This window comes from Artemia franciscana, chromosome 19 (genome assembly GCF_032884065.1).
Source record: "Artemia franciscana chromosome 19, ASM3288406v1, whole genome shotgun sequence".
NCBI classification, from domain to species: Eukaryota; Metazoa; Arthropoda; class Branchiopoda; order Anostraca; family Artemiidae; genus Artemia; species Artemia franciscana.
Window position 1 is genome coordinate 2,722,553 of NC_088881.1, and position 25,354 is coordinate 2,747,906.

Consider the following 25,354-nt stretch of genomic DNA (forward strand, 5'->3'; position numbering starts at 1 on the left):
TAAAATGTATCCATGTCCTCCAATAACAAATACTATGGATAAACAATGAGAAATTTTGTAATTTAAAGACCTTTCCCCTGGGGCTGGGGGGGGGCATGTTATAAAGGCTTAGTTATTGGGCATTTCCACTATCATGAAATAAATGGCTCTCTCAAAATGTTAATCGATTGGTTTTGGGGTGAAAAGGGGAGAAAAGGCCAATTTGCCCTCCAATCTATTGGGTGACTTTAAGACAGCATAGAACTTTTAATTTCCGTTCAAATGAGCCCTCTCACGATATTTTAGGACTACTGGGCCGATACGATCACCCCTGAAAAAAAAACAAGCGAAAAAATAACAAATAAACACACATCCGTGATCTTTCTTCTGGCAAAAAATACCAAATTCCACATTTTTGGAGATAGAAGCTTGAAATCTTTAAAGAGGGTTCTCCGATGCACCGAATCTGATCGTGAGATTTTCATTAAAATTAGATTACTTTTAAGGGATGTTTTCCCTTTTTTCGAAAATATGGCAGATTTTCTCAGGCTTGTAACCATTGATGGGTAAGACGTTTTTAGAGTTTCGATTACTATTTAGCCGGTTGCTCCTTCTGTAAATTCCGATTCTGCACAAAATAAAGGTAAATGCCAAGAAATTATGTTACTGTACATTTTTTAGAGAAACCCAGCCTGGCCTCCAGTCATACCCTCCCTCCTTCCCCTATCCGCCATCTATATGCCCCTAGAACCAGCCACGAAGCCTTTTAACTAGAACAAACCAGCTGTTTTTTAATCTTTTCTATTTTAAGTGTGTGTACCAATAGGACCAATAAACTGTTTCATCGGGAATACATTTAGACACGCTTGAAGCTATTCTTCAGATGTCTGAGTATTGTCCCATCCTCCCAATAGATTTCAGGGATCAACTTCTTTAAATTGTAATAAATTGTTATACCCCATTCGCCCATATGCGTGTTTATAGAACTCGTTTCGTAGGTTGGACTCCTGTAACAGCCTCACTCCATCTTCAAGAAATTTATGCAGTTACATATCTATTCTATTTAGAGAAAGCCAGTTTGGGCTCCAGAATAGCACCTCCACACTATCGACCCATGTATATCTTTATAGAAGGCTTCCCAGCCTAAAACAAAACAAATTTAAAAAATAAAGGTCGTTTTTTGTTAATTTCCTCTTTGATATTGCCTAAATCTGAGTTGAATTATAAGGAGGGGGGCAAAATCTTTTGTTCTGTATAAATATGCTAGTTTCAGTTTTAACACTTTAGTGTCTCTGCTGATGACATCCGCTGTACATGTGGTCGAAATATCTAGACTTTGTATCTGTTTTTACTATCTAAAAAATGGACTTATCCTCATTTGAATGTTTGTGTATGGTGCAATCTTAATGCATTTTACATACTGTATTGGTATTTTAGTTTTCGTTTATTTACAGACTGTTACATCTGAGATGCATTTGGACACTCGTGAAGCTATTCGTCAGATGTCTGAGCAATATATGTCAAATCCAAATGCCATAATTTTGTGTATACAAGATGGGAGTGTTGATGCCGAGAGGAGTAACGTTACAGGTAAATTAAACGTTATAGTATGCGTAAATAGTTTTTCATTCAGGGAACAGGTTTCATGAGAGAGGGCTTGGGTGATAAAGCCCCCTCCTTGGAGAAAAGAAGATGTTTTAAAAATGTATCAAAGAGGAAAGTAAGAAATATTCAAGTTGAAATTGTGGTAAAAACAACTCTGCTAGCTGCTGCCCCCCCCCCTTCCTGTCTGGAAAATTTTCATAACGGTACTCTTTCTTGAGGGACTTTAATTTTTCAAAACAGCGGGAAATTGTCGAACTATATTAACTTACAGGGAAATTTGAAAATTTCTGAAATATTACGACCTCTCTGAAAATTGTAAATCCAAAAAGAATTCTGGAGTGGGAAGGCTTGTTTTCTAATTTAAAGGCTAAGGTTGGATGAACTACCAACATTCCAATGGAGAGTAGAATCAACAGCTAGTATTACAGTGATATGCTCGCAAACAAAGTTAGCCCTTCCATTCTAAAGATGTGTTGTTTACTCTTGACTAAAGGTGTGTTACTTATCATGACAGTACGCGCCTAGGTTTAGCCTGTAAACTATGTTGTTAGCCTATATATCCTACAACCTGAATCCTTATATTTCGTTTGTTTTGATTCATCAATTTTCAGAATCACTCTTCAGGCCTACCCATCTGTAGAACATCACCCATCAGACTTACGTTTTCTTTGTCCCTTAATCAGGTTCTACGCTGAAACTTTTTCAATCTAAAGAAGAGGTTCAATCCAATATCAGGTGCGAAAGGGACTTCGAGCTCAGCCCAAAAATATTTATACCAGATCCATGCCTAAATGAGTAGAACAAGAGGAGGAATATGTAAATGTTTATACCAGACCCATACATAAATGAGCAGAACCAGAGGAAAAATATATAAATATTGCTGGGGGATACGTTGGAAAGTAGCCAAAGTGTTATTGTTTACGAGCTACTGTGATTTGTCTTTTTACCTTTTCAATGACCGTCGTATCGGCAGTATCTCAAGAATGGCTTGAGATATGTAGTTAAAACTGATAGGAGGTATAGGAGGCAACGGGACTCCAAAATTTTTGTATGTGTTGTCTGGAGGGGGTGGGGGAATTGTTGGATTTCTGATCCGCATAATTTCATTTGCACTGTAAATCCATATGGAAATTATAGTTTATTCACGTCCTAGTAGCGAAGTAAATTAAACGACACTGTGATTCAAGGCTATCAAAATGGCGGAATATGCAACATCTGAGGAATCACTTGAGGTATGAATCACATACCTCAAACTTTGTGATTCATAATAATGATTGTGATAATGATGATGTGATTCATGAGGTTGAAACTTTCAGAGAGTGTAGGCGGGCCTCGAGTTTCCGACTTGTGTTGATAGCAAGAGTTGTAAGAGGGATTAAAAAGTTTTCTCTGATCCACCCTTTCAGGGAGTGTTTGAAAGTTTTTTCTGATTCACCCTAACGTTTAATCGCTATGCGTCCCTATTGGACACAAAGTCGGTTCAACTTTTAGCAGTGAGGTAAATCAACTGACAATATGTGCTACCAGGTGATTAAAACTGCGTATATTCAATAATTCTGCAACTGTTTTTGGAGACTAATTTAATATTATCAGCGAGTATGTGCAGGGGGAGGAACCTCAAATCTTGAACGGAGAGAGGAGAAGATAAGGGTCTAAAGGTTTTGCTCCCTGATCTGTTTAAATTTTTGTCACTAAAAGCCCTCTGTTAGACTAGAATATATCCACGAGGAAGTAAGGGTTTAGACTGAAAGGCACGTAGTATATTTACGCGATCAAAATGGCGTATCTGCATTATCACGGGGAAAGACTTTGGGGGTCGCGTGAGAATTGACATTACAAAAATAAACCAAGAAATTTCATGTGCAAATGGCGGATGATACAATTTGATATAGTGTCCGCACTGTAAAAATCATTTATTTGCCAGTAGGTGGTAAAAGTGGACTGAAATTTGTCAATTGTCATCGCAAAATAACCTAATTTTTTGTAGTAACTAGCCTTTTTACGATTTTTTAAGATATTTTAAATTTGTAAACTTAGTTTTATAGAAGTACTGTTATGTTGGATTTACTAGTTTTACTAGATTTTACTTAAAATTCGCAATATTTACAAAACAATTCGTTGTAAAATTTACTAGTGATGACGAAATTTCTGCGAATTGATAAAATATTTTGTTATAAATTCAAAAGCTTTACCAATTTGAACTTATTTCTTTTCTTAAATCCATTTGAATATTAAAAAGTACACTTAGGAAATTTACTAATATTATTTTGTATATTGAATAAGATTGTGGTAAATCTGTTTTACTATGGCTTTGGTAATATTAGATGCTATTAATAATTATTAAAAAAAATTGATGGGTTTTTGTGACATTTTCTCTTTTTGTACAATCCCTAAAAAAATAAAATAAAAATTAGAGTTCAGCTTTTATGGGCCTGGGATATTATTGTTTTTGGGACCCTGCTTGGCTCTTTTTACTTATATCCCCAAACACATTTCAGGATAATTCTTATTTCAACTTATTTCACTGTTATATTGTGAATAACAAATTTTAAAGAAGTTGCTTCCTGGAACCTGTAATCCTAAAAAAATTATAAAGCAAAATAATTTTTTTGCTATTTGCTTATTTTTTATAAATAAAATATTTTTTTTGTTCCTGGGGTTCTAATTGACTCTTGCTATTGGAACCTGCTCTAAAGTTTTTTTTTTACTTTTTTTCATTTTACTAATAACAAATTTTTAAGAAGTTGTTCCCTTAAACCTTTATTTCTATTATTTTCATAGAGTAAAATAAAAGAATTTAGCTATTTAGTTATTTTTCATAAATAAATTAAAAGTAGGAATATTTTTCTCTACTGAACACTGGGAGCGAAATTGCCCGAAGTTCTTAGTCGAATAATACATTTCGTTGAAATGTCATAGAATGCGTCAATTTAAAACCACAAAAATAAATGGAACTGAGCTTAAATAATCAGCTTGTCATGCTTTTTACACAAGTTTACCCATGTAAAGCAATTGATTCAATTTTCCGGTTTTTAACTTATACGAAAAAAATCGACAAAATGATGACAAATGAGGTACAAGACGATCAAGGTCTTTTTTTTGGCTTTTACTTTTTATTTATGTCTGTATGGTTGTGGTCTTGGCAGTGAAAAAATTGTAAGCTGTAATGAGCATGCCTTCTTTTGAATTGAATGTCTATATTAATTAATGAATTAATTTTATTAAAGGGGTACTACTACTACTGCTAATAACTCACTGTAGCACTAAGCCGCCTGTGGCCAACACAGCTATGTACATTCCTCCATCTCAATATACCCAGAGCCTCCATCTTTGTTCCCTTAAATCTTTCCTTACGATATTGTACCCAATACAACCCGTATAAAATTTCTCTGGAAAACATCTAGCAAATCCTATTCCGTCTTTCGGAGCACCCACGCTCCAGAACCATACTTGACCATTTTCATCATTGTAGCAATGTATTCTGCATTGTAGCATTGTATTCTAATTTTGGTTCGCAGACTTAACTTCTTATTCTTCCAAACTGTTTTTCAACCGTGAAAAAATACCCTGGGCCTCAGCTATCAGCATCTTCACTGCACCCACTGTCTTTACTAATAATACTACTTAGGTAAGTGAAGCTGTCCATTTGGTCTATATTCTCGTTACCCTAAGGTTTATTTTCAAACCTACTCTTGCACCATGAACTTGGAAAACCTCTAAAAGCTCATTCATTTGGCTAACATTTTCATCTAGGATGCTTAAATCGTCAACATAATTTTTTTTTACTTCCCAATTTCATTACGTGTTCTCCCGTTCCCTTGCCTGTGTTCCGTAAGACAAAGTCCATCCCTATTATACATTTAAATAAGGATAGAACGCAACCTTGTTTAACTTTTGACTTAATACGCATGCGGAATCAAACGCTTGCTCATAGTCTATAAAATTGAGAACTAAAGGGGTTTGATAACTCAGCAACTTTTCAATTATTACTCTTAGAGTGAAAATTTGTTTGACGCTTCCTCTACCCTTCCTAAAATCACAATATTCTTCTCTTAAAAATTTAAACGATTCTTTTACAAAAATCCAAATTATTCAAGAAATATATATATATATATATATATATATATATATATATATATATATATATATATATATATATATATATATATATATATATATATATATATATATATATATATATATGTTGAATATTTTGTATTTTTGTAAAAAAATTTATTCGTTTGACTTTCTGATAGCACCAGGTTGTAAATTTAGTAGTTCAGAAATTTTGAATTTTTTAAAATAAAATGATGACAAATGAGTATCCTAATCAAGGCCTTTTTTGGCTCTTACTTTTTAATTATGGCTATGTGGTTGTGATCTTGGCAATGAAAAAATTATAAGATATTTCATGGGTATGTCTTCATTTGAAATAGTTGTATATAGAATTAATCGTGTATGATGAAACGTTCATACATAAATTCTTTTCTTGAATATTCTGTATTTAAAAAAGGAGAATTGGTTGACTCTCTGTTAGCGTTTGGAAGTGACATAAATAAACATTAGAAACTATGTTGTTGGTTTTTGTTTTTTTTTTTCTTGTCTTAAAATTTTGTTTACTGACAGGGTGGATGAAAGGTATCAGATCTCCCACAGATATTTCATAGATCATCCCTCTCCATCTTCGGTGCCAGTTCACCCAAATTTAGGTGAAGGAGATTGTACTTTTTAAAAGCTAGGGGGAGGGGATTCCTTAATTTTTAAAAGAAAATGGCAAAAGTGAAATTTCAATGAATTTACCCAAAAAGATATTTTTCAAAATCTAGAGGGGCATCGTTTCTCCGCCTCCCATTGAAGGGGAGCAGCTAAGCTCCCCTCCAATTGACACCCCTACTGATGCCATTTTATTAGTGGCCCAACTCTGGGGTTGTCGTTCCATTTCCTTCCTCGTCATTCCCAATTAGCTGGGTTTTTTATTCTTTTTTTCCTTTTTAAGAACGAAGTTGACTAGAATTAACTAAACAGGAACTTCTGCAGTAGCGAGTTTTGATCCTTCCCAATAGATGTTGACTTGATTGAACAGGTGAGGAATCATTCTGTAGTAAACAAATTAAATAACAGTGAAAAATAATTAGTTACATTAACATATAATTAACAGTTGTTACCGTGATAGAACAAGTAAAATTTTAAATAAAACACGCACCGCTAGAGCTAGTTTAAACAGTATTGGAATGATTCCTCAAAATAACAGCCTTGGTCAAGGCCATAATAAGGGGGTATTAGTTCTTGCACATGGTTGGCACGATTTTAGGAAGTAGACTTCACCAAATAGAATCCCTGTTGTGGCAAATCGAAAATAAAACACGTAACGAAAGTAAAACAGTTCAAAATAGGGATGATACCTTTTTATTAACAGTGAATAGATATAAAATTATTTAACTGGATATTTCGAACACATATACAGTGTTCATCATCAGCAGTAAAACTGGTTTTCACTGTCAATAAAAAGGTATCATCCCTATTTTGAACTGTTTTACTTTCGTCATGGAAAGGCAGTGTGGTCTTCGAAGTTATAAAACACGTAACACTAGAACTAGATTAAATAGCATTGGAATGATTCCTATAAATATCGGCCTTGTTCAAGGGCATAACCAAGGGGTCTATCAGTCCTTGTCCATGGTTGGTACGATTGTTGAAAGTGAACAACCCACATCGAGTTCGTTTTGTGGCTAATGTAAAGTAAAACAGGTTATACAAAACCTACATTAAACAACACTGGATTGATTCCTGAAAATACAAGCCTTGTTCAAGGGCATAACTAAGGGGTCCATTAGTCCTTGTTCATGGTTGGAAAGATTTTTTAAGCGTACAACCCCTCATCGAATTTATTTTGTGGCTAATAGAAAATAATAAACGTGACACTAGAACTAGATCGAACAACATTGAATTGATCCCTAAAAATTCTGGCCTTCGGCAAGGGCATAAACAAGGGACCCATTAATTCTTGAACATGGTCGGCGCTATATTTCCCCGTGGACAATCCGACGCTGAATCTTTTTGTGGATAATGAGGGGGAGAAAATCAAAAATATAGTTTTATTTTGGTAAAATCTCTTTCGGTAAAACCTAAAGGGACATATATTTACATTTTGGAAGTTTGCATTTATTTGCGATTTTCTTCAATCAAGTGTTTCTAAAGTTAAGTAACGAATTTCATGTTTTCAGCTCCATGCAAACCAAAAACCAAAAATAGTATTTAATTTTTTGTATTTATTTCTTTATTTATGATTTAATTTCAGTCAGTCAAGTTCTTTTAAAGCTTTGCTCTGAACTTCATGTTGTCTAGTTCATTGAAAAACTACAAAACCATAAATCTTTTAATTTGATTGTTTTTTTCTTTTTTGCTTTGATTCTTTTATTTTCTTATTTTTCATTTGCAATTTAATTTTCCTCAATCAATTTTTTTGAAAGCTAGATAGAGAAAAAACTCTATGTTCTTTAGCTCAATGGAAAACTATGAAAAACTTCAAGTTTTACCTGATTTTTATTTTATTTTTTGTTTTTTCTTTTTGTATTTATCGGTAAATATATTTTCTTCAGTCAAGTACTTTTAAAGCTAGACGGTGAGCTTCACGTTGTTTAGCTCAGTGTACAACTATGAAAGCTATATAGATGTAATTATAAGTGTTTTTTTTTGCGTAATTTTCATTAGTATTTTTATTTGTAATTTGATTTTCTTGAGTCAAGTACTTCTAAAGCTAGACAGTGAACGTCATGATATCTAGCTCAATGGGAAACTATCTATATATATAAAAATAAGTTGTCTGTGTGTGGATCTGTGGATGGATCAGGTGACGTCATGTTTCGGCTGACGTCATGAAATTAGTTGCCATCATTTTTGCTTTGAAGGTGACGTCATTCAAGTTATATAAGACATATGTTCGCCGTCATGTTTCGGCTGACGTCATGAAATTAGTTGCCATCATTTTTGCTTTGAAGGCGTGACGTCATTCAAGTTATATAAGACGTATGTTCGCGTAGAATTCTATTAATGCTTAAGTTTATAATGACTGATGAAGATGCTCAAAGAGTCTATGCCAAAAAACTTGCTGCTGATAGAGAAAGTCAGAAAAGAAAGCGTGCCGAGGAACTACCAGAGCAACGCGAAAGCAGACTTGCTGCTAAAAGAGAAAGTGAAAAAAGAAGGCGTGCCGAGGAACTACTAGAGCAACGCAGAAGCAGACTTGCTGCTAAAAGAGAAAGTGAAAAAAGAAGGCGTGCCGAGGAATCAAAAGACCAGCAGGGAAACAGGCTTGAGGCTGATAGAGAAAGAAAGAACAGAAAGCATGCCGAGGAACTACCAGAGCAACGCAGAAGCAGACTTGCTGCTAAAAGAGAAAGTGAAAAAAGAAGGCGTGCCGAGGAACTACTAGAGCAACGCAGAAGCAGACTTGCTGCTAAAAGAGAAAGTGAAAAAAGAAGGCGTGCCGAGGAATCAAAAGACCAGCAGGGAAACAGGCTTGCTGCTGATAGAGAAAGTAAGAAAAGAAAGCGTGCCGAGGAATCAGAGCAATCTGAAAGTTATCGCCTGGCATTCAGGTACAACCCAGTCGATGATTATAGCTTGAGTAGATGTGTTCAAATCGGGACAATGTCTAAAATTTGTCCCTATTGCAAGGCCTTGAAATTCAATGGTGAAACAATGGGAATGTGTTGCGCCTCAGGAAAAGTTAAACTTCCTCTATTGGCTGCACCACCAGAGCCATTGAAGACTTTCCTTACTGGAACTACGTCAGAATCTAAGCGTTTTTTGTCAAAAATCAGACAATACAACTCATGTTTCCAAATGACGTCGTTTGGAGCCCAAATCGAAAATCCAGATCAATTTATGTCTACTTTCAAAGTAAAAGGGCAAATTTATCATAAAGCAGGGTCCCTTCTACCATTCTCAGGCGAGAATCATAAATTTTTACAATTGTACTTCATCAGTGATAGAAATTCTGAATTGAATGCACGTTGCGAAATTTCTCCCAACGTTGAAAGGACAATCGTTTCCCAATTGCAACATCTTTTCCACGAAAATAATAAGTTAGTGCGTCTGTTCAAAACAGCCATCGATTTGATGCCTACTGATACTCATAAAATTGTTATTTCCGCTGACAAAACGCCTCCTGGCCAACATGTGCGTAGATACAATGCTCCGACTATCGACGAAGTGGCAATCGTTATGGTCGGTGATCAGTTTTTACCTCGAGATATTATTCTACACTAGCTGTTGGGGTGGCGCTTCGCGCCACCCCAACACCTAGTTGGTGGGGGCGCTTCGCGCCCCCCCCCCCCCCCCCCCAAGCCCCCCCGCGCGCGTAAGTCGTTACGTGCCATAATAGTTACGCGCCATTGTAGTTGTGTCCCTATGTCCCACCTGTGAATATAGATAGATATATATATATATATATATATATATATATATATGGTTTTAACTACGTAAAACTTGCGAATATACAACATTCTTTGCTGTCCCATTGTCTTTGCATATAAATAGATTGTCAGGTTTACCGACTCTTGAACATGCAACATATAATGGTCCATGGGAAAACAATCTGTATTCAGATCTATACCTCATGATTCTAATGATTGCCCTTGAGCTTTGTTGATGGTGATTGCTAATCGACCATTCCCTGTCCCGGTGTCCCGGTCGTCATTTATATCCCCCTGTTTCCCCCGGTGTCCCCGTTGTAGTTGTGTCCCTGTGTCCCGGTCGTCATTTATATTCCCTGTGTCCCGGTCGTCATTTGTATCCCGGTGTCCCGGTCTGTATATACATTCGTTTTTTAGTTTTGTTTTTCTCCTTTATTTTTTTCCTTTTTTTTTCTTTTTTAGTTTATTTAGATTTTTAGATTTTTTAGTTTTTTTATTAGTTTTTAGTTTTTTTTTCTTTTTAGTTTTTTTGTAGTATTTACCTTCTTTTTAGTTTTGTTAGTTTTTTTTTTTACTTATGTCCTGGTCGTCATTTATACTCCCTGTGTCCCGGTGCTTTGTTGATTGCTAATCGAACATTCCTTTTGTCCTGGTCGCTTTCTCTTCGAGTGTCGTCATTTATTTTTTTCTTTTTTAGTTCTTTTAGTTTTTACCTTTTTTAGTTTTTTTTAGTTTTTTAGATGAAAATTTTTTTTAGTTTTTTTTTTTTTTCTTTTTAGTTTTTTATTGGTTTTTACCTTTATTTTAGCTTATTTTTCAGTTTTTTCCTTTTTTTTAGTTTTTTTTTATTTTTTATTTTTTTTAGTTTTTTACCTTTTTTTAGTTTTTTTAGTTTTTTTAGTTTTTTAGCTTTTTTACTTTTTTTATTAGTTTTTAGTTTTTTTTGTAGTTTTTGCCTTTTTTTAGTTTTTTCAGTTTTTTTTTTAGTTTTTTATTGGTTTTTACCTTTATTTTAGCTTATTTTTCAGTTTTTTCCTTTTTTTTAGTTTTTTTTAGTTTTTAGTTTTTTTAGTTTTTTACCTTTTTTTAGTTTTTTTTGTAGTTTTTGCCTTTTTTTAGTTTTTTTAGTTTTTTAGCTTTTTTATTAGTTTTTAGTTTTTTTTTGTAGTTTTTGCCTTTTTTTAGTTTTTTTCTTTTTAGTTTTTTTGTAGTTTTTACCTTCTTTTTAGTTTTGTTAGTTTTTTTTTTTACTTATGTCCTGGTCGTCATTTATACTCCCTGTGTCCCGGTGCTTTGTTGATTGCTAATCGAACATTCCTTTTGTCCTGGTCGCTTTCTCTTTGAGTGTCGTCATTTATTTTTTTCTTTTTTAGTTCTTTTAGTTTTTACCTTTTTTAGTTTTTTTTAGTTTTTTAGATGAAAATTTTTTTTTATTTTTTCCTTTTTTTCTTTTTAGTTTTTTATTGGTTTTTACCTTTATTTTAGCTTATTTTTCAGTTTTTTCCTTTTTTTATTTTTTTTTTTTTTATTTTTTTTTAGTTTTTTACCTTTTTTTAGTTTTTTTAGTTTTTTTAGTTTTTTAGCTTTTTTACTTTTTTTATTAGTTTTTAGTTTTTTTTTGTAGTTTTTGCCTTTTTTTAGTTTTTTCAGTTTTTTTTTTAGTTTTTTATTGGTTTTTACCTTTATTTTAGCTTATTTTTCAGTTTTTTCCTTTTTTTTAGTTTTTAGTTTTTTTAGTTTTTTACCTTTTTTTAGTTTTTTTAGTTTTTTTAGTTTTTTAGCTTTTTTATTAGTTTTTAGTTTTTTTTGTAGTTTTTGCCTTTTTTTAGATTTTTTAGTTTTTTAGCTTTTTTATTAGTTTTTAGTTTTTTTTGTAGTTTTTGCCTTTTTTTAGTTTTTTTAGTTTTTTAGCTTTTTTATTTTTTTTATTAGTTTTTAGTTTTTTTTGTAGTTTTTGCCTTTTTTTAGTTTTTTCAGTTTTCAGTTTTGTCACCTGATCCAGTTTTTTCAGGTGACGTCACCTGATCCACAGATCCACAGATCCACACACAGACAACTTATTTTTATATATATAGATAAGCGAAACGCTCAGTTGTTAAGAATTGCTGAAACTCATCGATGCTACGATGCCCTACAATATCCTATCATTTTTTGGGATGGAGCCGACGGCTATCACTTTAATATTAAATTGATGAATCCAGCCACTAACAAAGAAATGAATAAGAAATGCAGTGCAATGCATTATTATTCCTATAGACTAATGATTCGGCAGGATGAAGAAAATTATATTTTAAAATGCCGTGAATTGTTTCACCAATTTATGGTTGATATGTATGCTAAAATTGAATCAGAACGTTTGCTACATATCCGCCTGAATCAGACCAAGCTCCGCTCTGAACAATACATTCATTTGCGAGATGCAGTTATAAATGACGGTAATACCACAAACGTTGGAAGATTAACAATTTTACCTTCGTCATATGTTGGCAGTCCCCGTCATATGCATGAATATGCTCAAGATGCTATTGCGTATGTTCGTCTCTATGGTCGTCCAGATTTATTTATTACATTTACATGTAATCAATCTTGGGACGAGATACTGCAGCTTTTACTTCAAGGACAATCGGCGGTTCATAGGCATGACATTACGGCACGTGTCTTCCGGCAAAAGTTGAAATCACTGATAAACTACCTTGTAAAACATGAAGTGTTTGGGTCAGTGCGTTGCTGGATGTACTCAGTGGAATGGCAAAAACGAGGTTTGCCACACGCACATATACTAATCTGGCTACATAAAAAAATTACTTCAAACGAAATTCATGATGTGATTTCCGCTGAAATACCTGATAAAAATGTCGATAAGGGGTTACATGATATTATTGTAAAAAATATGATACATGGACCTTGCGGTGCACTGAACGAAAATTCACCATGCATGGCCAAAGGAAGGTGCACAAAGCAATATCCTCGACTTTTAGTACCCAAAACAATTACTGGCAATGATGGTTACCCACAATATAGAAGAAGATCTACTGAAGATGGCGGTAAAACAGCAATAATAAAGAAGCGTAACGGTACCACCATCGAAGTAGATAACCAGTGGGTTGTTCCATATTCCCCTTTATTATCAAAAACATTTAATGCACACATAAACGTTGAATACTGTAACTCCGTAAAGGCAATCAAATACATATGTAAATACGTCAACAAAGGCAGTGACATGGCAGTTTTTGGCTTGCAGTCCGAAATCAAAGATTTCGATGAAATCGTAGAATATCAGGCTGGAAGATACATAAGCAGTAATGAAGCTGTTTGGCGAATTCTTTCATTTCCGATACATGAACGTAGTCCAGCTGTTGTTCACTTAGCGGTACATTTACAGAATGGTCAACGTGTTTATTTCACGGATACCAACGTGCAACAAAGAGTCCTGAATCCACCGGATACAACATTAACAGCTTTTTTTTCGCTTTGCAAAAATGATTCTTTTGCGAAAAAACTGCTGTATACTGAAGTGCCTTCGTATTACACGTGGAATACTAAAAATAAAGTATTTGAACGTCGAAAACAGGGTAAGTCAGTCGACGGCCAACCTACCATCTTCAAAGATACCACGATAGGAAGACTCTACACCGTTCACCCCAATCAACATGAATGCTTCTTTCTACGCCTGCTTTTCGTGAATGTACCCGGTCCGACATCCTTTGAGTATTTGAGGACTGTAAATGGTACTATACATGACACTTACCGTAGTGCATGCCAAGCTCTGAATTTATTGGAGAATGACCAACACTGGGATAACTGCATCAATGACGCGTGCGAAACGTCAACCCCAAGTCAAATTCGTGCATTGTTTGGCATCATTTTAACAACTTGCTCTCCATCAGCTCCTACAGATTTATGGGAAAAATATAAGTCAAAAATGTCCGAAGATATACTTCATCGAAAACAGTTAGAGACGTCAGACATGACTTTTGATTTTACACCAGAAATTTATAACTACACTTTAGTTGTTATAGAAGATTTTTGCATAAGTATGGCAAACAAACCTCTTCAGGGTTTGGGAATGCCTTCACCTAACCGTATCGCTGCTGTTTCGACATGTGTAGAATTGGATCGTGAACAAAGTTACAGTACGAGTGATCTATTGTCGTATGTACAAAATAACATTTCCAAGTTAACGTCGGAACAAAAAGACATTTATGATACGATAATGCATTGTGTCGATAACAACGTTGGAGAAATTTTCTTTTTGGATGCGCCAGGAGGTACTGGTAAAACGTTTGTGATAAAACTGATTCTGGCATCAATTCGATCTAAAAATGATATAGCGTTGGCAATTGCGTCGTCCGGAATAGCCGCAACATTGCTGCCTGGTGGAAGAACTGCTCATTCCGCTTTGAAATTGCCTCTGAACTTGCATTCTACAGAAACTCCCACGTGCAATATTTCCAAATCATCTGGGATGGGTAAAGTATTGCAGCAATGCAAACTTATTATTTGGGATGAGTGCACAATGGCACACAAAAAATCGCTCGAGGCTCTGGATCAATGCTTGAAAGATTTGCGAGGGAAGTCGAAACCCTTTGGCAGCACCTTAATATTGCTTGCGGGAGATTTCAGGCAAACATTACCTATAATACCTAGATCAACTCCTGCAGACGAAATGAATGCTTGCCTGAAAAATTCTAATTTATGGGCACACGTAAAAACATTAAAATTAACTACAAATATGCGTGTCCGATTGCAAAACGATGACTCTGGTCAAACATTTTCAGATCAATTGCTGGCAATGGGAAACGGAAAGCTCCCAGTAGACTCAATTTCAGGACGTATACAACTACCTGCTGATTTCTGTAATTTAGTGACGTCCAAAAATGAATTGATTGAAAAAGTATTTCCGAATATTCTAAAAAATTATAAAAATAATAAATGGCTAAGTGAAAGAGCGATTCTCGCACCCAAAAATATAGACGTCCACGAAATCAACAATATTGTTTTGACCAAGATTCAAGACCAGGCAGTCCTTTACAAGTCAGTCGACACAGTTTTGGAACCAAATGAAGCGGTTAATTATCCATCTGAATTTTTAAATTCCATAGATCTTTCAGGGTTTCCACCACACGTGCTACAACTAAAAATAGGCGTACCAATAATATTGTTACGTAACATAAACCCACCAAAGCTTTGCAATGGCACTCGACTTGCCGTAAAAAAAAACAATGGAAAACCTAATAGAGGCCACAATCCTGACAGGGCCTTTTGAGGGTGAGGCTGTTCTTATTCCTCGCATTCCCATGATTCCAACAGATCTGCCTTTTCAATTTAAAAGATTGCAATTCCCAATTCGATTAGCATTTGCAATCACCATTAACAAAGCTCAAGGTCAATCATTAGAAAAATGTGGTATTGATCTTAATACTGATTGTTTTTCCCATGGACAATTGTACGTTGCATGTTCGAGGGTCGGTAAACCTGACAATCTATTTATATGCAGCGAGAATTGGACAGCGAAGAATGTTGTATATTCGCAAGTTTTACGCAGTTAATTTGTATTTCGGAACCAAATGAAGCGGTTAATTATCCATCTGAATTTTTAAATTCCATAGATCCTTCAGGGTTTCCACCACACGTGCTACAACTAAAAATAGGCGTACCAATAATACTTTTAAGAAATATCAACCCACCAAAGCTTTGCAATGGCACGCGACTTGCCGTAAAAAAAACAATGGAAAACCTAATAGAGGCCACAATCTTGACAGGGCCTTATGAGGGTGAGGCTGTTCTTATTCCTCGCATTCCCATGATTCCAACGGATCTGCTTTTTCAATTTAAAAGATTGCAACACAGACAATGGGACAGCGAAGACTGTTGTATATTCACAAGTTTTACGTAGTTAATTTGTATTGTATCTATCTATCTATCTATCTATATAAAAACGAGTTGTGTGTATGCATGTTTGTTTGTTTGTAAAAAGAGCGTTTGCATATGACGTCATTATTAGTACATACGGCTTTGTATATGGACAGACAATGGGAAAGCCAAGAATGTTGTATATTCGCAATTTTTACGTAGTTTGAAACACATATATAAATCTATCTATATTCACAGGTGGGACACAGGGACACAACTACAATGGCGCGTAACTAATATGGCGCGTAACTAATATGGCGCGTGACGACTTACGCGCGCGGGGGGGCTTGGGGGGGGGGGCGCGAAGCGCCCCCACCAACTAGGTGTTGGGGTGGATCGAATCTTATTGAAATGTCATATTTAGAAGGACCTCGTAACTCACATATTTTATTTTAAAGCCCGACTGGATCCAGTGTCATGGGGTAGGGGGATCCGGAAATCTTGGAAAACGCTTAAAGCGGAGTAATCAGGATGAAAATTGGTGGGAAGAATAAGTAAAAGTCCAAGATCCTTGACGGATATAACATGACCGGATCCGCTCTTTTTGGTGGAGTTGGGGAGGGAGTAATTCGGAAAAATTAGAAAAAACGAGGTATTTATAACTTACGAACGGGTGATCAGACCTTCATGAAATTTGATAGTTAGAAGGATCTTGTGCTTTAGAACTCTTATTTTAAATCCCGACCAGATGCCGTGACATTAGGGGGAGTTGGAGGGGGAAACTGAATTCTTGGAAAACGTGAAAATCGAGGTATCTTGCGAATGGGTGATCGGATCTAAATGGAACTTGATATATGGAAGAATCTTATGTCTCACATGCTCCGTCTTCAATTCGAATCGGATCCGGGGACATAGAGGGTTGGAGAGGGAAACAGAAATCTTGGAAACTGGAAATCTTGGAAAACGCTTTGAGTGGAGAGATCGGGATGAAACTTGGTGGTAAGAATAAGCACAAGTCCTAGATATGTGATGGACATAATTCGAACGGATTCGTTCTCCTTGGGTAGCTAGGGGTTGTTAATTTGGAAAAATTAGCAAAATTGAGGTATTTTTAACTTAAGAACGGGTGACCGGATTTTAATGAAATTTGATATTTAGAAGGAACTCATGTCTCAGAGCTCTTATTTGAACTCCCGACCAGATCTGTTGACATTGGGAGGAGTTGGAAGGGGAAACCGAAAATCTTGGAAATTGCTTAGAGTGGAGAGATCGGGATGAAACTTGGTGGGTAGAATAAGCAAATGTCATAGATACGAGATTGACGTAACCGGACTGGATTCGCTCTCTTTGGGGGAGTTAGGGGTTGGGGTTCGGTGCTTTGGCGCGTTTGGTGCTTCTGGACGTGCTAGGACGATAAAAATTGATAGGCGTGTCAGGGAGCTGCACTAATCGGCTTGATAAAGTCGTTTTCCCCGATTCGACCATCTGGGGGGCTGAAGGAAGAGGAAAAATTAGAAAAATTTAGGTATTTTTAACTTACGAGTGGGTGATCGGATATAAATGAATTTTAATATTTAGAAGGATCTCGTGACTTAGAGCTCTTATTTTAAATCCCGACCGCCATTAAGCCTCTGATTTTCCTTTTAAATCAATCTATTGATTCTTAGAATTTTGCTAGAGCGCATACCATATGAGCTCTTAGCTCTTGTTTTAATGCATTGGAGCTAAAAAATTGTTCTAAAAAGTTAAGTTCGATGATCAACACAGTGTCTTAATTGAGGTTCCCCTTGGTCCTGAAATTTTTCGTTGAGTTTTCTGCAAGATTTGTAATTTTAATGCAGAGGAGCCAAAAAATTATTTAAAAATGAACTTCGATAATCAATACAACGTCTTAATTGGGATTCTTTTGATCCTGAAATGTTTCGTTGTGTTGTCTGCAAAGTATGTAATTTTAATGCAGAGGGGCTTAGAAATTGTTCTAAAAAGTTAACGTCGACAATCAATACAATGTCTTAATTGAGGTTCTCTTGGTCCTGAAATTTCCGTTGAGTTGTATGCAAGATTTGTAATTTTAATGCGGAGGAGATTAAAATTGTCTTATAAAAATTAGATTCGAAAATCAACAAAATGTCCTAAATTAGATTATCTTGATCCTGAAATTTTCCATTGAGTTGTCTGCAAGGTGTGTAATTTTGATGCAAAGGGTCTTTGGCCCTTTACAGCCATGCGACTAATCCCCGTTCCAAACAAAATAACCAGCAAAACCAGGGCTCAAATCGCTGTCCTGACGGACAAATGCTTTCAAGTCAGGTGTGCTAACCTCTCGGCTAGGACGGTGTGACACTAGTCTCTATCTGATGTCACGTGCTTATTGGATATTTGGTATAGCAATGTTTCTTTTTCCTTTTTACTATTCAGGTTTCTCAAATGTATAAGATCTGTCTTTAAAACACATTTTTTTTGGGGGGGGGATCGGGAGAAAAACGTATAATACCAGTAGAAGATAAAATGAATTCATTCATGCAGACCTTAGATCAAATTTCCTCTACCCTTCTTTGGTCTAAAGGATCTCTTCACCCAGGAAAAAAGAAAGTCACCTCAAATGTCATCACTATTTTTTGCCAAATGTCTGTTCAAATTTATTTGTTTCTCAAATGTAAAAGATTTGCCTTTAAAATACTTTTTCTCTTTTTTTTTGGGGGGGGGGGAACGTTGGGAAAAAGGAATAATACCAATAGAATATAAAATAAATTCATGCCTGCACACATTGGGTCAAAATTCCCCTGCCCATCTCTGGCCCAAAAGATTTTTTCACCCAGGAAAAAATAGTGAACTAGAATGCACTTTTTTCGTGTTAAACCCTCTTCCGTAGAAAATTCGCTGAGGTTTATAAAATTTTCTTGAAAGTTTTTTACATTTGAATTAGTTTCTCTTTTCTGTAGAAAATCACGTAATCGTTCTTACGTGTGCAATTATAAAACGCAGTAAAAATGCTATGTTTACTGTACGTTTATCTACGTCCAGTCCTTCAATCGCTATTAATTTATTTGTCTCTTTTCCTATTTTATTCCTTTTTTTATAATGTTGGTTTTCAAACCACATAACTGTTAGTTAAGTCTAATCTATTAGTTAATTGTTAGTTGGTTAATTGTTAGCTGTTAGTTTGTTGGTTGTTTGGTTGGTTGTCAGTTGTTTAGTTGGTTGTTAGTTGGTTGATTAGTAGTTGATTGTTAGTTGGTTGTTGGTTGTTAGATAGTTGTTTGGTTTGTTGTTAGTTGGTTAGTAGTCAATTGTTAGTTCGTTAATTGTTGTTAGTTGGTTGTTGGTTGTTAGTTGGTTGTTTGGTTGGTTGTTAGTTGGTTAGTTGGTTGTTAGTTGGTTGGTTAGTTGTTAATTGTTAGGCGATGTTGTACCTTAAAGAATCGCTCCATTTCGTCCATTTTAAACTTTTTTGGCCTGTGTGGCCAAAATATTCAGAATTTATTTGACGGTCTTGCCATAACTTTAAAAAAATGGATAAGAGATCTAAATAAACGATAACAAACTAAAAGTCAATGCCTTCTTTCCCCAAAACCTTAAAAAACACCTTAAGTTCTCCAGTTTTGTGACAGAGGTAGAAATATTCAGGTTTAATGAATCCTACATCATTAGAACATTTGGATTTTGTTCTCTAGATTAAACAGAGTGGAATTTTCTTTTTAAAGCTCAGGACAGGTCACACCTAAAAATATTTTACCATATTCACTAGAAAAACGGTAAAAATCGGCCCAGGGAAAATATCATGTGGGCTTTGGCAGCTCCCTGTGGTGCTACCCGCTTCGATTGAAAATCTTGCCGATGCTGTAGGACTTTGAATAGAGAACACTTTGCTTAGAAATCAGTAAAATATTCTATTTTTCTTTATTTAAACTAGCCCTTCGTTAGCTTTTTGGACTGTTGACAGATTCAAGATCCCCTGTAAACTTTTACCAAAATTATTAACGAAGTATTGTCTGAGTAATTTCGCAGTTTTAGGAATTACCTGTGCTGCTGGGAAAATTTTCTAATGGGTCCTTGATCTTTTTGTCAGTCAGCTGACGCTGAGGCTCGTAAAATGATTCTAAACTATTAAAGAGCCTTAAATCAAAGAGTATAAGGCTTGTAAATTCATTTTTGTATAAAAATTTTGAAGAGTATAATTGCTCTCAAATCCAGTTTTCTTTACAAATTTTTAAAAGAAAATTACGTCTCGAAAATGTCATGACTGACTTTTTTTAACGTTTTTTTTTTTTTACTTTTCTAAAATTTAATCGCTTTCTTTTGTTGGCTCTTTTCAATCGCTAACAAAGAATTTGTCATGACAGAAGTTCAAATTTAATCTGAGATAACTCATATCTTTTCGGATTTGAGATATTAGTATCTTTTTGTTAAAACTGACGTTAATGTTATTTCTTTTAACAAACCTGAACACAGACGCAACCAAATAAATTAAGAAAACCACACATGCTCATAGGCGATATATCACATAAACGTACGCGGAGGGGGGGATAAGGAAAGTTTAGGGTTTTATGAAGATACAAATGAAGGTATTTTCAAAACCTACAAGTCGATAATTTTGTATTTTTCGATTTTTGAATGAAGGTATCAAAAAAGGGTTTTTTCCTAATCTAGGGGGTGATTGCCTCCTTGAATTAGCGCCCCTGAATAAGTGCCGTTGTAATTCAAAACAAAGGATACATCTAACATTTTTATGGCTTTTATATTGTAATATTTAGGATAATGTAATATTTCAAATAATATTTAACTGGTATTACCAGGAGCAAGTTTTTTATGCTTTAAATGAGAAACAAATTTGAGGAAAAGTACAATGCAAGGTTGAATAATACCTCCTCCTTTGGGCATGCAGCATATAAAATATATACTAGACAGTCTTTGAGTTAAGCCCCGTTTTTGTTCGTTTAGTGGTTTGTCTTTATGGGTGTATAATGGTAATAAATATTCTTAATTTGTGGAATAACGTGAATAAGGTAAATAGCGTTGGTAACGCTAATGTAGAAGAGTGTTCTACTATTCATATTCTTCTTAGTTTTTAAACGGTACCACGTTGCAGGTTCGTAATAGATACTGATTTGGAAGGAGAGGTTGGTGTGATCTCTTCTGTTCAACTTATATCTACTAATAAGGAAACTAGCTAAGGAGATGTGGTCGGTTCGTCTTAGGCATAAATTAAGACAAGGCGAAAACTGCTATTGTAATTTGTGCTTAAGTTTGCCTATGACTTTGTATGACATAAGTTTGCTTATAAGTTCTCACATTAGAATGCTTATGACTCCTATTGCATCGACTAAGAAGAGAGTTATACCCCTTGTGTGAGGTCAGACTTTATTCCTTTAATTGCGAGTCATATTGTGTGAAAGAGAATAAAAATAAAGAGAGTTTTCAAAGTTGGAAGAATTCAATTATTAGTAGAGTAAGAAATAAAATATATTCTAACTTAAAAAATAGTAACACTAAATCATTATTTTATAATGCGAAGATTAAACAAGCAATTGCTAATCTAAAGAATGAATTTGTAATTGTGCCAGTGGATAAAGCTAATAATAATTTTGCCATAATTTGTCAGAAGCTGTATTGTGATATCTTAAAAAGGGAGTTATGCACAACTAATGTTTACGAAAAGGTAAATATAGAGGATGAGAATTTAATTGGAAAGACTGAAGAAATACTTTTTAAAAATTTTAATATTAAAATAAATGACAATGATCAAAAGTTCCCTTTCCTATATTGGACTGTGAAATTTCATAAGAATCCCCCTAAACCACGGTTTATTGCTGGAGCAGCTAAATGTCCAACCCGCATTGCTGCTACTGACCTCTCTTTAATTTTAAAGGAAATTGTTAATAAACTTAAAACCTATTGTTCTGGTATTAAAAAAATTTCGAATTTTAATCCATATTGGAGTGTTAATAATTCACTGCAGGTGATAGATTCTTTAACAATGGTTTCAGCTAAAAGAATTGAGTCTTTCGATTCTGCGACAATGTATACTAATTTATCACTTAATGTAGTGTTTGATAATTTAAAAACTGTTATCAAGAAATCTTTCCTCTTATCTAGTAAAAGGTTCTTAAAAATAGACATTTATAATAAAAAAGCTATATGGACAAACTGCTTTAATACTACAGTTAACTTGAGATGTTACAGCTTGGATATGATTTTTGAGTTATTGGAATTTGTTTTATATAATACTTATATAAGATTTGGGGGTGATTTGTACAAGCAAATTATGGGAATTCCCATGGGGGGGGAATGCCAGCCCATTTATAGCTGACTTGTTTTTAAGTCAACTAGAATATAAATATATGATGGATAAGTATAATCCAATTAATTTAAAACACGCTTTGTCAAATAATAAAAGATATTTAGATGATATTTTGGTCTTAAATTGTAAGGATTTCATTGATATTTCTAAAGATATATATCCATCAGAGCTTATTCTTGAGCCTAGTCATGGCGCTGGTCATGAAGATCATTTCTTAGATTTAAATATTAATATTTGTGATAATAATAAATTAATTTTTTAAAATGTATAATAAAACGGATGATTTTGATTTTGAAGTGATTAGTTTCCCATTCCCTGAAAGTAATATACACTCAAATATCACATATTCAGCGTTTTTCTCACAGTTACTTCGTTATGCAAGGATTTGTAGTAATTATATTGATTTTAAAAATAGATGTAAAATCTTAAGCCAAAAATTGATATCAAGAGGTTTTTCTGCAAATAAATTAACTTGGCAATTTAAAAAATTTAGTTTTCATTATAACGAACTTTTAAATAAATATCAAAAGAATTATCTAGAAATACTTAAAGAAATTTTTAACTAATTTTGGAGGTTCGAGAAATGTTGTCACAGCGCCATTTATTTTGAATTGTGTTTCCAATTGAGCGGATTTTCTAAAAAATTAGCCACATGGTAAAGATGAATTCTATAATTGTTTAGTTCATCCAGGTTTTTTGCAATGTGTTAATATTTGTGATTTGGTAAAATTTATAATATTTAGTTTACCTATTGTTGCTAAAGGGAGGGATATATTAACAGGATAAGCTTGTTATGGTTTTACTTGGTTGTTTTACATTTGCTGTTTTTTTTTTCATAGACATGTATTTTGGGGGTGATACCTGACGTGGGGATGCCATGGATATTCTGTGGTAGCCACAACACTGTGCTGGGTAGAGAATTTAGAGTGGCGAAACCCTATATAGGCCAGTGTATTCTCCTGATGAGCCCTTATGTTGGGTGTTGCCTCTGAATTATTTGTCTATATTATTTTTTCTATTGTTTGGTAAATGACGACTTATACTTATTGACGACATGACTGCCTGTCCATGGATTATTCTTTATGGTTGATTGTGTGTGGCTATGCTGTTTGACCTATGTGATTGTATGGATGAGTAGGGTTAAGGCCTCATTCAAGTGCTGGTCTATATTAATCACTAATTTAGGAAAACAGTCTTCCTTTACTCCTTCTGTCTCTTTTTTTTTTTTTTTTTGTGTGTGTGTTTGTGCTGTAGCATTGGTGATTTCTCTTTTCATGATATATATATATATATATATATATATATATATATATATATATATATATATATATATATATATATATATATATATATATATATGCATGTATTATCTTATTTGAGTTTATTTTATCTATTAATCTCCTTCATTAACTTAGTCTATTCATTCTATTTAGTTTTGTTTTCTGTAGTTTTTATTTTATTTATATTTTCTTTTCTTCTCCTTTTTGCTCTTCTTACTGTGAGTAAGTGATTATTTATATTTAGTTTTTTGTTTTTTCTCCTCTTATTAAGTGACTCGTTTGTCTTCCCCCTTCTTGACAGGCCAAAGTGCCTTTGGGGGAATAGTAAAATGTAATACTGTATGCGTATTTCATGATGAATAAATCTTATCTTATCTTAGTTTTGACTTGCAGAAGTTTTTGCCTCCCAATCATACCCCCAATCAAAGAATATAAAACACGCATACACACTAACAATAATAAGCCGAATCACCGAAAATGAAGTCGCAATATAGAGTGAATGCAGTATATAAAACACGATATATAGAGTGAATGCAGAATATAAAACACGCATACACACTAACAATAATAAGCCGAATCACCGAAAATGAAGTCGCAATATAGAGTGAATAATCAAATTCGAAACAGGATTTCGTTAATAATGTATTTTAAATTTAAATAATTGAGCTTAGAACTTGCTAACTTGCTCGCTTAGAACTTGCTAGCCTTACTACTTTCTCTAAAATATCAAAAAGTTTATTTGGAAAACCATTGCTTACCCTAAACAAAAGAGCTGTGACTCAAAAGGGGGCGAGAGATAAATAGTGGGTATATTTTCTCGTGTATTTCAACTATATACCTGAATTGGGAAATTTTTTGTTTAATCAAAGGGGGAGCTTACACTTCATCAATTCATTTTTTTACCTGCAAAAATAAAAAGTAATAGTTCGAAGTGTAAGCAATAGTAAAAATAGAGGAAAACAGAATAGAGAAGACATAAGGAAAACAGAAAACAATATAAAAATCACTGCACTAGCCGTATTATGAAGCTGTACAGGCCGTATGTTTTAAAAACATTTTTTGGGGGTGTAGTGTTCAGTTCGAATTGAGAGGGGGCTTTTGTTTTGCGTTTTTACTCATTAAATAGTCAAAAATTAGTTTTTAATTTTTCCATTTTGGGAGGAAGGGGGCTCAAACCCGGATATCCCCCTCTTTTTTGGGAACGCCTCTAATTCAGATTGGTTTTTGCTGTGTTGAATATTTTTTATTTTCAGATTTAGTCTCTCAAATGGATCCTCAGGGGAAGAGGACAATATTTGTTCTGACCAAGGTGGACCTAGCTGAGAAAAACTTGGCCAACCCAGATCGAGTGAGTGTTTTTGCTTTTTGTATTTATAATGAGCAGAGGGGTCGACCACTTTCTGTCAGTAGGTTTATATTTTGTAATGCCACTTTTCCACCACTTTCTTTTCTTCTCCTTTTTGCTCTTCTTACTGTGAGTAAGTGATTATTTTTATTTATTTTTCGTATCGAGTGATTTATTATTTATTTATTATTTATTATATTATTATATTATTATTATATTTATTATTATATTTATATTATTTATTATATTATATTTATATTATTTAGTATATTATTATATTTATATTATTTATTATTATTATATTATATTTATTATATTATTATATTATTTATTTATTATTCGTATATTTTTCGATCGAGTGAGTATTTTTGCTTTTTGTATTTATAATGAGCAGAGGGGTCGACCACTTTCTGTCACTAGGTTTATATTTTGGAATGCCACTTGTCCACCACTCCGTGTCTTCTCGGTGTACGCCATTTTTAAGGGGGTGCCCCCTCGTTTTTATTCTCCGCGTTAAACTGTTATGTCTATGAATGTCTTATAAGCTACAGTACATATTTAAGTAAACTTTTGA

The 25,354-nt window shown here is 34.2% G+C and overlaps 1 protein-coding gene across 1 annotated transcript in view; it reads left to right on the top strand.

Annotated features, from left to right (window-relative positions):
• LOC136039169 (dynamin-like GTPase OPA1, mitochondrial) overlaps positions 1 to 25,354 on the top strand; it is a gene marked incomplete in the record, with an annotated part of 327,166 nt that overhangs the window by 93,022 nt on the left and 208,790 nt on the right. Inside the window, 2 exon segments of the mRNA XM_065722682.1 lie at positions 1,434 to 1,569; positions 24,689 to 24,783. Of these exon segments, the coding sequence (XP_065578754.1) occupies positions 1,434 to 1,569; positions 24,689 to 24,783 (231 nt within the window).